The 11,732-nt window shown below is 47.0% G+C and overlaps 2 protein-coding genes across 3 annotated transcripts; both read left to right on the top strand.

The window, feature by feature from the left end:
- Positions 1-368: 368 nt before the first annotated feature.
- Positions 369-4,213, top strand: LOC311315394 (guanylyl cyclase-activating protein 1-like; the record flags this gene model as incomplete). The annotated part of the gene is made up of 4 exons (XM_084446064.1): positions 369-563; positions 2,873-3,022; positions 3,833-3,923; positions 4,086-4,213. 4 exons carry the CDS (start codon positions 369-371, stop codon positions 4,211-4,213), a joined length of 564 nt encoding a protein of 187 aa, XP_084302190.1.
- A 1,832-nt stretch (positions 4,214-6,045) lies between these two features.
- Positions 6,046-11,732, top strand: irf6 (interferon regulatory factor 6). 2 transcript variants are annotated; one of them, XM_084445364.1, is made up of 8 exons: positions 6,046-6,239; positions 6,808-6,993; positions 7,168-7,363; positions 7,497-7,595; positions 7,980-8,261; positions 8,840-9,232; positions 9,844-9,962; positions 10,103-11,732. In XM_084445364.1, the coding sequence occupies exons 2-8, from the start codon at positions 6,820-6,822 to the stop codon at positions 10,307-10,309; spliced, it is 1,470 nt and encodes a 489-aa protein (XP_084301490.1). In that variant the 5' UTR covers positions 6,046-6,239; positions 6,808-6,819; the 3' UTR covers positions 10,310-11,732. The 2 variants fall into 2 exon arrangements, with proteins under 2 accessions (XP_084301490.1, XP_084301491.1); XM_084445365.1 differs by having other exon boundaries at positions 9,844-9,988; positions 10,103-10,265.

Genomic DNA, 11,732 nt, shown 5'->3' with positions numbered 1-11,732 from the left:
AATCAGTCAATAGGCCAACTTCAATTTTCAAACAACTTTAACATCAACCTCGCATCTCCTTCCACCTCTAGTCCATCTACGTGCTACGTCCACTGTAGCCTACCTTGATCCTCATTTGAACTAAAGGTTCCTAAAATAAAAATCCATGTGTGACTAAGTGGATTAACGAACGTCATCGGCTCATTGACTTCTGATTGGCGTTCATTAGTGTGCGCTCCTCTCATTCATCTTCGTTGGAGCACAATGAACGCACGTCCACGTCCGTTCACACGGTGAGGTTGTGCAGTGTGGCATTTGTTTTGTCAACAACGTATTATTGTGATTTTTTTTTTTTTGATAGATTAGTTTTTGGGACGGAGTAGACGAATATGGGGAATAGCAACGTTTCTGTCGAGGAGCTGACCGCGTGCGAAAGTCACCAGTGGTACAGGAAATTTATGACGGAGTGCCCATCTGGACTTCTCACATATTACGAATTCAAGAAGTTCTTCGGCTTGAAAAACCTATCGGGAGCTTCAGATGCCTACGTTCAGACTATGTTTGCCACGTTTGACATGAATGACGTAAGCGAACCATATTTTTATCTTGTGTGTGTGTGTGTGTGTGTGTGTGTGTGTGTGTGTGTGTGTGTGTGTGTGTGTGTAAACACGTTTAGAGACTTCTATTTGAACGTATTTTTTATTTATTACTATTAGTATTATTTACAGGAGCATTATTTATTAGTATTGTTATTATGAAAATCAGTATTAAAGGTGTATAGTCCAAATGATCTCATAATTACAGGCTAATCATTTCATTTTCATACTTTCATACCTTTATTGTGTATTAGTTATGTCTGTCTGTCAATGTTATGAACATTTCATGCTCAGATCCACAGCATTTGGCACAACGATTTTGAAGCTCTGTGTCTTTGCGCATCTGCCATTTAAGCCTGACATAAGCGCCCAGCGTCACTCAGACGCGCAGGTGGGCTACGCTCCAGGGACCGGGGTCATCCCGCTTAGCGACAGAAGTGGTTGCAACTGTAATTGGATTAACTTAAAACCATCAACTCGGATGAGATAGGTGGGGAATCCCTATAATATCTTCGAGATAAAGCTCCGCATCAAGGCAGTGTTCAGTATATTACGTTATATTTCAATAGTTATAAATTTGCATTTATGGTTTGTGTCTGTGAGATGACGTTCTTATGACCGAATAGGCCTGAAAGGTTGGCTTGCTTTACAAGCAAAATACCCAGATGTAACCCATGTTTCAGTACGCCCAGGGTGGGATTAGACCCGGGTCTCCCGCTTGGTAGGCGGAAGCACTGACAGTTACGCCAATAGGGACGTCCATCTTGGAGGAACTGTCAGCGCTCCTTTGAGGTCCTCTGAGTTTCACCAGCTACTCCACGTTTCACTCAGTTACACAAACACACCATAGTGCTTTGTGATTGAAAATGAAGATTAAAATCTAATCTAATATTCAACATCAAAAAAGCATCGTCCATGTTGATTAGCCGTTGTTGGAGGGCTTTACAGCATCCACATCTGTTACCAAACTGGCCTAGAAACCTGATGACTTCACCTGCAGGTGTAAAAATATCAGGTGCCATCAGGGAGAGGAACACCCGACTGAAGCAGGAACCTGGGCCACAGGCAGGTTGCCCTACAGATTAACATGGAAAAACACCTTGAAAGGAAAAATGACCAGGCGACATGACTTAGTCTGGGTAGTCCATGGCCTCACGCCTCGGGCACTGTGTCCCGTCAGCTTTATCCATAGAGAATATCTGCTCTATCTTAATCTCTATACATAGAGAATATCTTCTTATCTTAATCTCTATACATAGAGAATATCTGCTCTATCTTAATCTCTATACATAGAGAATATTTGCTCTATCTTAATCTCTATACATAGAGAATATCTGCTCTATCTTAATCTCTATACATAGAGAATATCTGATGTTAATCTCTATACATAGAGAATATCTGTTCTATGGTAATCCTTCTATTGATGGGTGTCCTGAAGATGGGTCATCATGGATGACTGATGATCCTCCCCTTGTAGGCCTGAGGAGACCTCTGGGTCAGGAGCGCTGACCGGTCAGGTCTGGAGGAGAGAGGGAACAACAGAGGATGAATGAGCTGACTGGGGGTGATAGAGGGGGGACGACAGTGTCCATGTCGTTCACATTGGACAAGAGGTTGCTCTCTTATTCCTATCGTTTTGAGACATGAAATATGTCCTTAGTAAAAAATTAAAAAAAAGTTTATTATTGTCATTGTAGTTTATTATTGTCATACAGTTACACACAGGCAATGCGAGGCGACAGAGAACACACACACACACATACACACGCGTGCTGAATCGGTCGCCAATTAAATTTGTTCTCTGCAATTCTCCCATCCAAGCTGTCCTCCTACAGGGGCAGCCAGGAGCAGTGGGCAGCCATCATTCATGGCGCCCGGGGACCAAGTCCAAGTGCTCAGTCCAGGTGCTGGTCAGGGACCAGACTGAAGAGCATCTGTTCTACTGCATGTTTTTCATATTTGGGTTCTATGTGGAGAGACCTCCAAACAGACTCCAACTTGAGACAGTTCACAGCAGTATGTGGTCTCCTGTACAGTAACGGAGCGTGTCTCTCAGCCGTGCTGGGGGGGCGGGCAGCCGCACGGCACAGCCTCCGCTTCGGCCTCAGCGCCACAGTTTGAAGGTGCTGTCATTGTTAAATACTGTGAAAATGCTGCTACGTTAGTACTGTGTGTGTGCACACATTCACACACTCACCGTGTGTGTGTGTGTGTGTGTGTGTGTGTGTGTGTGTGTGTGTGTGTGTGCGCGTGTGTATGTGTGTGTGTGTGTGTGTGTGTGTGCATGTGCTCTGCAGGACGGCTACATCGACTTCATGGAGTATGTGGCGGCGCTCAGCCTGGTTTTGAAGGGGGACGTGAAGCAGAAGCTGCGCTGGTACTTCAAACTGTACGACGTGGACGGCAGTGGCTGCATAGACCGCGACGAGCTGCTCCTCATCATCAAGGTGAGAGTCAAGCCCACGACGACCACAAACCCGTTTCTCTCTGAGGAGGCGCTGCTGGAGGGGCTCAGATGATCGGTGGATATATAGGCCCTGTCCAGGAAAGATCAACCCCAAAGGTCCTTCAACCCCTAGACGATGTTAAATCTAGACAACCATTAGACGAAAAAAAAATCTTACATCTTCAGATGTTTCATAGTAAGTAAGTAAATAGTATTTCTATAGCATCTTTCACAGATCAAAGGTCACACAGTGCTTCACAAAATCATCAAATAAATAAAAAATAATGGTTAAAAAAACAATAACATAAAAACAAGGACATAAGAATGCATAAAAAGACAGGGGACTAGACAAAGGCCTGCCTGAAAAGATGAGTCTTTTGCTGCATTTTAAAGTCAAAAGAGGCCACAGATCATTAGTATACACAAGGTGGAGGGAATTGTACCTAGTCAATACGACAAGGTACAATTATAGGAAAAAGGAAAAAGAGGAAAAAGATTATAAGAAAAAGAGGTGAGTTCATTAATGGATGAGGAGCCAGAACCTAAAGATTTCACTCATGTGTACCAATAGATCAATAGATGTAACAAATAAAGGAATCTGAATCTGAATAACAAAGATGTACTGTACTGAAGTCACATTGTAAGAGTTATCTGACACCTACTGGCTGCAAGAGGTAACTGCACTATTCTCATGTTGTGTTGCACTTCTCCGAGTGTGAAAATGTAAATTTGACAGTTAAGAAAACTACCATTGTCATTCTAACAATAGAATCCCAAACATCCCCTACTTCTTGTCTGTCTCCCACACCAGTCGATCCGTGCCATCAACCAGACTGAGCATGACATGTCAGCAGAGGAATTCACCAACATGGTGTTCGAGAAGATAGACATCAATAAAGATGGTGAGATTCTGCAAATCAATTCCACATCTTTTTATAGCAGGGTTACATTTTTGGCTCTTTTGTTGTACAAAGTATGTGCCTATTAATAATTGTCTGTGTGTGTGTGTGTGTGTGTGTGTGTGTGTGTGTGTGTGTGTGTGTGTGTGTGTGTGTGTGCGCCAGGTGTACTATCCTATGATGAGTTCATGAATGGCATACAGAATGATGAGATGCTACTGAGGACACTCACAGAGAGTTTGGACCTCTCACACATTGTGGAAAGGATCAAGGGAGAGGTTAAATCCAAATAACATTTCCAGTTGAGCGCGACTGTGCCAAAACAAGGAGGGGTGCACACAGAACATTCACAGAGACGCGTAGCTGGATCTGCTGGGGACCAACAAGGCACTGATGTGAGCAGAGACGTGCAATAAGAAGCTACTGTGAATGAGTTGAGTCGGCCAAGTAGGCTATGTCAAGTTTTTACCTCACGTCTGTTAAATGACCAGAAGCACCATGTACGTGGGGAGGCTGTAGCTCAGGAGGTAAAGCGCGTCGTCTAGTGACCGCAGGGTCGGCGGTTTGAATCCTGGCTCCTCCTGTCCACATGTCGAAGTGTCCTTGGGCAAGACACTGAACCCCAAATTGCTCCCAATGCGCAGGCTGGCACCTTGCATGGCAGCTGCCGCCATTGATGTGTGTGAATGGGTGAATGAGAGGCCATGGTAAAGCGCTTTGGATAAAAGTGCTATATAAGTGCAGTCCATTTACCATTACCATTTAGTACTTCTGTAGGACATGTATTGTAAGTATTCACCGCTGTAATTTAGGATTATTCACACACAGGTCATACTGTCAGTTTTGCTCCTGTAAAGCAGCATATTCAGTTTAAGTGCACTTATTTGTTTGAAACAAACTCTATGACACACTTTATGACCACATCTTTGGTCATCTGAAACATTGTTTAAAATGTTGATGTGCAGCAGTCTATATTTTAATGGGTTGCAATGGGGTTGAAGCTGGCAGGTCACTTGCCAGAGACACCAGGAGCTACCAGCCAGAAAACTGGTGCTGTGGGAGCCGACACACGGACATCGGTCACGAGGGCGTCCCACACTTACATACATGGACGTACTCAAGAGAGATGCAGGAGGAGCTGTCCAGATGTGTGGAGGTCTGGAGGCGCTGATGGACGGCTCGTCTGAGGACGGACCAGAGAGAGCACAGAGCATCTTCACATCGGGAACCATATGTTTCCATTTGAATTGTGTAAAAAGTACACACCTTGTAAACCTGTATTAGGTAATCCAATATAGGTCTTGGAAAATATGTGCATATTAGGTATGAGGGTGATATTGTTGGGAGTTTAAATGTTTGGTAAAAGATAACATGTTTTTACTGTACAGTACCACTGAAATAAAACATTTACAAATCAAACTTGGCCTTATTGTCCTCTCTGATGACTGGAATGACAGGGTTCTGGGACACGAGCACAGAGCAGCCAAGAGCTGGCTATATGAATCACACACACACACACACACAAACTCCAGGGTATTCTAGTCTCTGGATTCGCGTGCGCCTGGCGCGTGCATGGCGCACGCGCACACATGGAAAAGCCTGGAGGCAGTTTCTGGGCGTAGCGGGATTAGCAAGTGTCATCTTCTCATTGACGGTGTAATGGCAGGTAACTTCGACGGTGTAGATGATGATGCTAATAATAATAATAATAATTTAAAAAAAAATGTGTATGGCTTGTGACCCAAATCACAGGCCAACCAGTTTAGTCAGCTGTCTATTGTAGCCTTGTATGTCTATTTTGTGCATAGAAGGAACGTTTATATGTATAAAAAGTACGTTTTATATTTAGCCGTTCTATCTTTGAATTTCCTATGTAATATTACTCAAACTCAACTTTTTAGAAGCCAGTGAAATAGGCTAACGAGTCCGTTTTGTTGTTGTGATAGGGAAAGAGTTTCTAGACAAAGCTACTTGAAATGTATACTGTATATCCAACACAGCCCTGGTAGAGGTGAATATCTACAGTAGCCTCAATGTTTCCGTCATTCGGACTTTTTTTTCCCGTCTGAAAAGGTGCGCCAGACTGAAACGTGTGACGTCACGCTCCTACCTGAGTTTCGGTGAGGGGAAGGAGAGGGGAGTGCGGAGGCCAGTCTAACCACACTAGACAACCTTATCGACAGTGTTAGACAGCACAGCGCGGAATATTTACAACCGTAAACGAACTCGTTGTGACAGATAATTTTGTCCTCTGAAGATTCAAGTTCAACCAACTCCTGACCGGATAGAAGGTGGGAACTTCCTGGTCAACGATCGCAGGTTGGTTTCTCGGTTTCGCCGCGGTTGTTTGTTTTCTGGAGTTCGTTTATAGGCCTACAACAAAGGAGTTTATACGAAATTTCCTGTTTTCACTTTTGTATGGTTTGAATATCATGTGTTCACCTCCCTCGTAGCCTATTACGAAATATTTCCTCAATATGATATGGGTCTAGGCTGTTTTCAATTGCATCAACCTTTTAATAGGCTATTTAGAAACTATTTTAAAACGCCGTTAATTTTCTTTTGACCATAAATCGATAGACCGCCATGTTATTAGACTTAGGCTACAGGTAGACCTAATGCTATATTCAGAGAATAAGATTTGAACGTGAAATACCGACTCTTCACTTTGAGAAACACTTCACTTTGTGCACTCTGGACCATGGCCTCTTCTGCCGTTTGCCAAATCGAAACCGTGCATGTTTTCAGTAGCGTCCCTCCCAGCCGTGATGTTTTAACGCCCCACGTTATGAGAGTTTGCGTTGTTGGACCGTCCCGTGTCTTCAGACATGTCTAGCACCTTGCACATCAGAACCTAAACGTTTCCCTGCTGCTCTCCCCCCTGTAGGCGGTGAGGAGGATGTCGGTGACGCCCCGTCGCGTGCGTCTCAAGCCCTGGCTAGTGGCCCAGGTGGACACCGGGCTCTACCCGGGCCTGGCGTGGATCGACCGGGACGCCAAGCGCTTCAAGATCCCCTGGAAACACGCCACGCGCCACACACCCCAGCACGAGGAGGAGAACACCATCTTTAAAGTAGGGTATTACACAGTAGACAAAGAAAATAAACTGTGATGTTGACATTGTGGCAGCGAGTCAGTCCGGTGAAGTTAGTCTGAATGTAGTGTCCACCCGTGGTGTTCACCCGTTCACCTGTGGTGTTCACCTGTGGTGTTCACCCGTTCACCTGTGGCGTTGGCCTGTTCTCAGGCGTGGGCGGTGGAGACAGGGAAGTTCCAGGAGGGGGTGGACGAGCCGGACCCCGCCAAGTGGAAAGCGCAGCTCCGCTGTGCCCTGAACAAGAGCCGAGAGTTCAACCTCATCTACGACGGCACCAAGGAGGTCCCCATGAACCCACTGAAGATCTACGACGTCTGCGACATCCCCCAGCCCCTCAGCAACCCCGGTAAGCGCTCACGCATTCAAACATCCCGCTAACGTCTGCGTCGCACGCAGAGGGGAGAGGGTAAAGCAGCCTGTTTGTTTCAGCATCTCTTGCGTCGCCGTAAGTCCTCATGGCTTCCTCTCTCTCCCGCCAGGATCCTCTGACCCCGGCTCCTGGACGCCCTACGAGGAAGAGGGAGGGGATGACGATGTTCCAGACACCCCAGAGTCCCTGCCTCCGTACCCTCCCAACGGTTAGTCCAGGCTCCAGTAAACCTGGCTATTTTATGCCACTCCAGTCAAGTCAAGCTTTATTGTCTTTCCACGTATGCATACAGGGAACGTTTGTCTCAATGACAGAAGTACACAGAATAATATAGATAAAAATTTATGTTTTTATTTAAAAAATATAGATAGATGTGAACTTATTTAATTTATTTTTTTATTCTTTAAAAACTATAAAAACTCTGTTCTATCTATCTATCTTCAATGCTGAAGCCCACGTTGACGAGGGTTAACAGCCCAACCTCGTGAGTCAGACTCGCTTGATGCCATTGACTAATTCCAACATCCTGGTATTCATTCTGAGCGTTGTGGGCTGATCCATGCGTGTCTCTCTCCTCTGTGTTTTCCACCAGGCACCAGCCCCTCACCCCTGACCCTCATGTGGTCTCCTGCCAGCGCAGCATCACCCATCCAGCCCCCCAGCTGCACCCCTCCCTCGGTGGAGGCCTGGGTCAAGGAGGAGCCTGGAAAGGCGGTGTGGCCCAAGGAGGAGCCTGTGGATATGGAGATGCACCCTGCGCCCATGGAGATCCCCCCCATCGCCCCCATGCCCCCGGCCCCCCTGGACATGCAGCCCCCGCCTATCCACGAAGCCATGTTTGCCTCCCCGGAGATGTGGATCAGCTCCCTGCCCAGTGAGTAGCCTACTCTGCCCAGGCTGAAGGACAACTTTATGCGTCGTAAGACAACGGTCGTACGACATGTCTCACACAGAAAGGTTGGGTATCAGACACTTTCTGCGTTTTGTGCTTCAGCCAACACTCTAGGCTGAAATACTCAACCAAGCCCACACTCCGCGTCATCTCTATGGTAACTATGCGTGAGCATAGTTTGTTTACAATTTATATGACGGACGGAGGTGCCGCCATGCCAGACAGGTCTGCGACCCCCAATCAGACACATTAAAAAAGTGGCTGTGTAAGACGTGTCACATGAGACGACAAGCCTACGTGTGTTGAATGGGTGCTTGCTAGTGTAACCAAGTGAAACAGAGTCCTCATGAGTCCTGTGTAGGTAGCAAATTGTTGGGTAAACTCACTCACACCGGTACAAATACCATCCACTCGTGCTGATGGAGAGAGAGCTTTTCATCGGTGTACAGGTAGCTCGTTAAAATGGTGTCTGTCCTGCGAGAGACCCGGGTTTGAATACCACCCTGGCAATGCTGAAACATGGGTTCACACTGATCCATCTCTCCCCTCCTCCTCTCCAGTGACTGACCTGGAGGTGCAGTTCCAGTATCGAGGGAAGGACGTGTGTCCGGCCATGACGATCAGCAACCCCCAGGGCTGCCGGCTGTTCTACGGGGACCTGGGGCCCATGGTCAACCAGGAGGAGCTGTTCGGACCGGTCAACCTGGAGCAGCTGCGCTTCCCCACCACCGAGCACATCACCAACGACAAGCAGCGGGTCTTCACCAACCGCCTGCTCGACGTCATGGACCGCGGGCTCATCCTGGAGGTCAGCGGCCACGACATCTACGCCGTGCGCCTGTGCCAGTGCAAGGTGTACTGGTCGGGCCCCTGCGCACCCAACCCCGGCGCCCCCAACTTGATAGAGCGCCAGAGGAAGATCAAGCTCTTCTGCCTAGAGTCCTTCCTCAGTGGTGAGTGTGCTAGCTAGCTACAGCCACACGCCAGTGTCATTGCTAGCTAGCTACAGCCACACGCCATTGTCATTGCTAGCTAGCTAGAGCCACACGCAGTTGTCAATTGCTAGCTAGCTAGAGCCACATGCTGGTGTCATTGCTAGCTAGCTACAGCCGCACGCTGGTGTTGTTGCTAGCTAGCTACAGCCACACGGTGGTGTCATTGCTAGCTAGCTACAGCCACACGCCTGTGTCATTGCTCGCTAATTACAGCCACACGCTGATGTCATTGCTAGCTAGCTACAGCCACACGCCGGTGTCATTGCTAGCTAATTACAGCCACACGCTGATGTCATTGCTAGCTAGCTACAGCCACAGTCAGCATGAAGACTATTTCCATAAACAAACCGTTTATGTCCAAACAAATAGCCATTAAATTGGTTTTAAGCCTAAATAAATTGAATTGTTTTTGTCGCAAACCTCAATTGTATGAATTGTTTTGGTCGCAAACCTCAATTGTATTTTGATTACGTCTGTATTGACACGTGTATCGTGGCAACTATAATCAAGACTTAGAGGTGACTATAATCAAGAACATGATTGGGATTGGTTGTCTATTTGATTGGCAGGTGTGATAGCCCATCAGAGGGGTCAGACACCCAGCCCTCCGGGGTTTGACATCAACCTGTGCTTCGGAGAGGAGTGGCCTGACGGCAAACCCAGAGAGAGGAAGCTCATCATGGTCCAAGTGAGAGACGGCCTTTGGCAAAATATGTTAGTCATTCTTCAGGCCTTTTTGATAATCGTGTTGTTTACGTGGGGGGGTAGCAGATGTTTGCAGAGGAGTATCTGTGACGTAACCACCACCCCCCCCCACCCCCCCCCCAGATCATCCCCGTGGTCGCCCGTATGATCAACGAGATGTTCTCGGGCGACTGCATGCGCTCCTTTGACAGCGGCAGTGTGCGTCTGCAGATCTCCATCCCGGACATCAAGGACAACATCGTCACCCACCTGAAGCAGCTGTACTGCCTGCTGCAGACCCACCAGACTCCGGAAGGATGGCCAGTCACTGGGCCACTGCATCCCCAGTGATCCCCCCCCTCACCACTGGGCCCCGTACGTACGGCTCAGCCCTGAGAGGAACAGCTGACCGAGGAAGTACTTATGTTCATGCCTGTGTTTATGTTCACGACTGTGTGTATGTTTATGCTTATCCAAATGTAGAGGCGTGTGTGTGTACGCTAGGAGAAGGAAGGGTGACATGAATTGAGCCTTTGTATTCTCCCGTAGCGCCGATGTTTTTGTAAATACCGTAGCCTGCTATTACCAGGCAGTGTAACACTCAGTTCTGCTGTGAAGTAGTTGATAACTAGAAATAGCTTGAGTGAAGCCACAGGGTCAAAGTCCTGCCAGCCACAGGCTGCCATTTAACCTGGTGATTTACCGCTACGCCTGGTTAATGACTTCCAGACATGGCAGTCCCCCCAGGAATGCTCAGCGCACGGTGGCTTTCAGCCTGTCACCACATCTGACCTGTTCTGGGGCTAACCGTCCACGTAGCATGGCGTCTGCGTTGGGTTGTCTAACTGTTCGGAAGTATACCTGGCATTGCATTCACAAGGGCCCCATGGTTAGACTTGCTGCACATATTGTAATATATATCCTGGCAGTCGTTATTCAGTAACCACTGTATTGACAGCTAAAGGGTCCAACCCCTGGATGTTGTGTTTAGTGAATGAATTCAAATAGACTTAAGAGCCATGAATAATAATCAGGCTCTGGAATTATTACTCTTATAGACTAAGTTTGTAGATAGATACTATCCACTTTTGATGCATATGTTTTTATTCTAACTAATGATGATATTGATGGAATGGAGTAGACAAATCCAGAATGATGTTTTGACTAAACAAATAGTTTATTTGTATAATTTGATGTTCAATGTTTCTTTGTACTGTATACATTTGTTTGGGACTTTTAGACCTCTCCTTTCAGCTTCCTGTCTGATCCAAATGGCATTATGTATTTATCTTGTGTTAGTCACCGCTGTTCACGGGGTGAAATACCTGTCTTACGGCTGGATAGGATCTCACTTTTACCTTTTACATGTTTGTGTTTGCATTTTAACAAATAAAAATGTGGGGGGAACTACACAGGTAGTTTTTCCTCAATGGGATATTGCACATATGGTTTAAAAAAGTCTGATCTGTGGTAATTGTTGAGTTGGCCAGTCCCATAGAGTGATGTTATTTCTCCCGTATAGCTGATCTGTAGTGTCCCCAGGGTCCTGCTGGGTCTTCTGGGCCGGCGGGGCGCTGCTGCTGGTGATGAGCTCAGCCTGACAGTCCTGCTGCTGAGACATCAGGCTCTGAACACTGGCTTCCTGTTCCACTGGTCTCTGAACACTGGCTTCCTGTTCCACTGGTCTCTGAACACTGGCTTCCTGTTCCACTGGTCTCTGAACACTGGCTTCCTGTTCCACTGGTCTCTGAACAGCAAGAGGGTGACAGAGAGA

The sequence above is a fragment of the Borostomias antarcticus genome, assembly GCF_949987555.1.
Source record: "Borostomias antarcticus genome assembly, chromosome: 11".
NCBI lineage: Eukaryota > Metazoa > Chordata > Actinopteri > Stomiiformes > Stomiidae > Borostomias > Borostomias antarcticus.
Note: the sequence above shows the minus strand (reverse complement) of the source record. Positions and strands in the feature narration are given on the sequence as shown.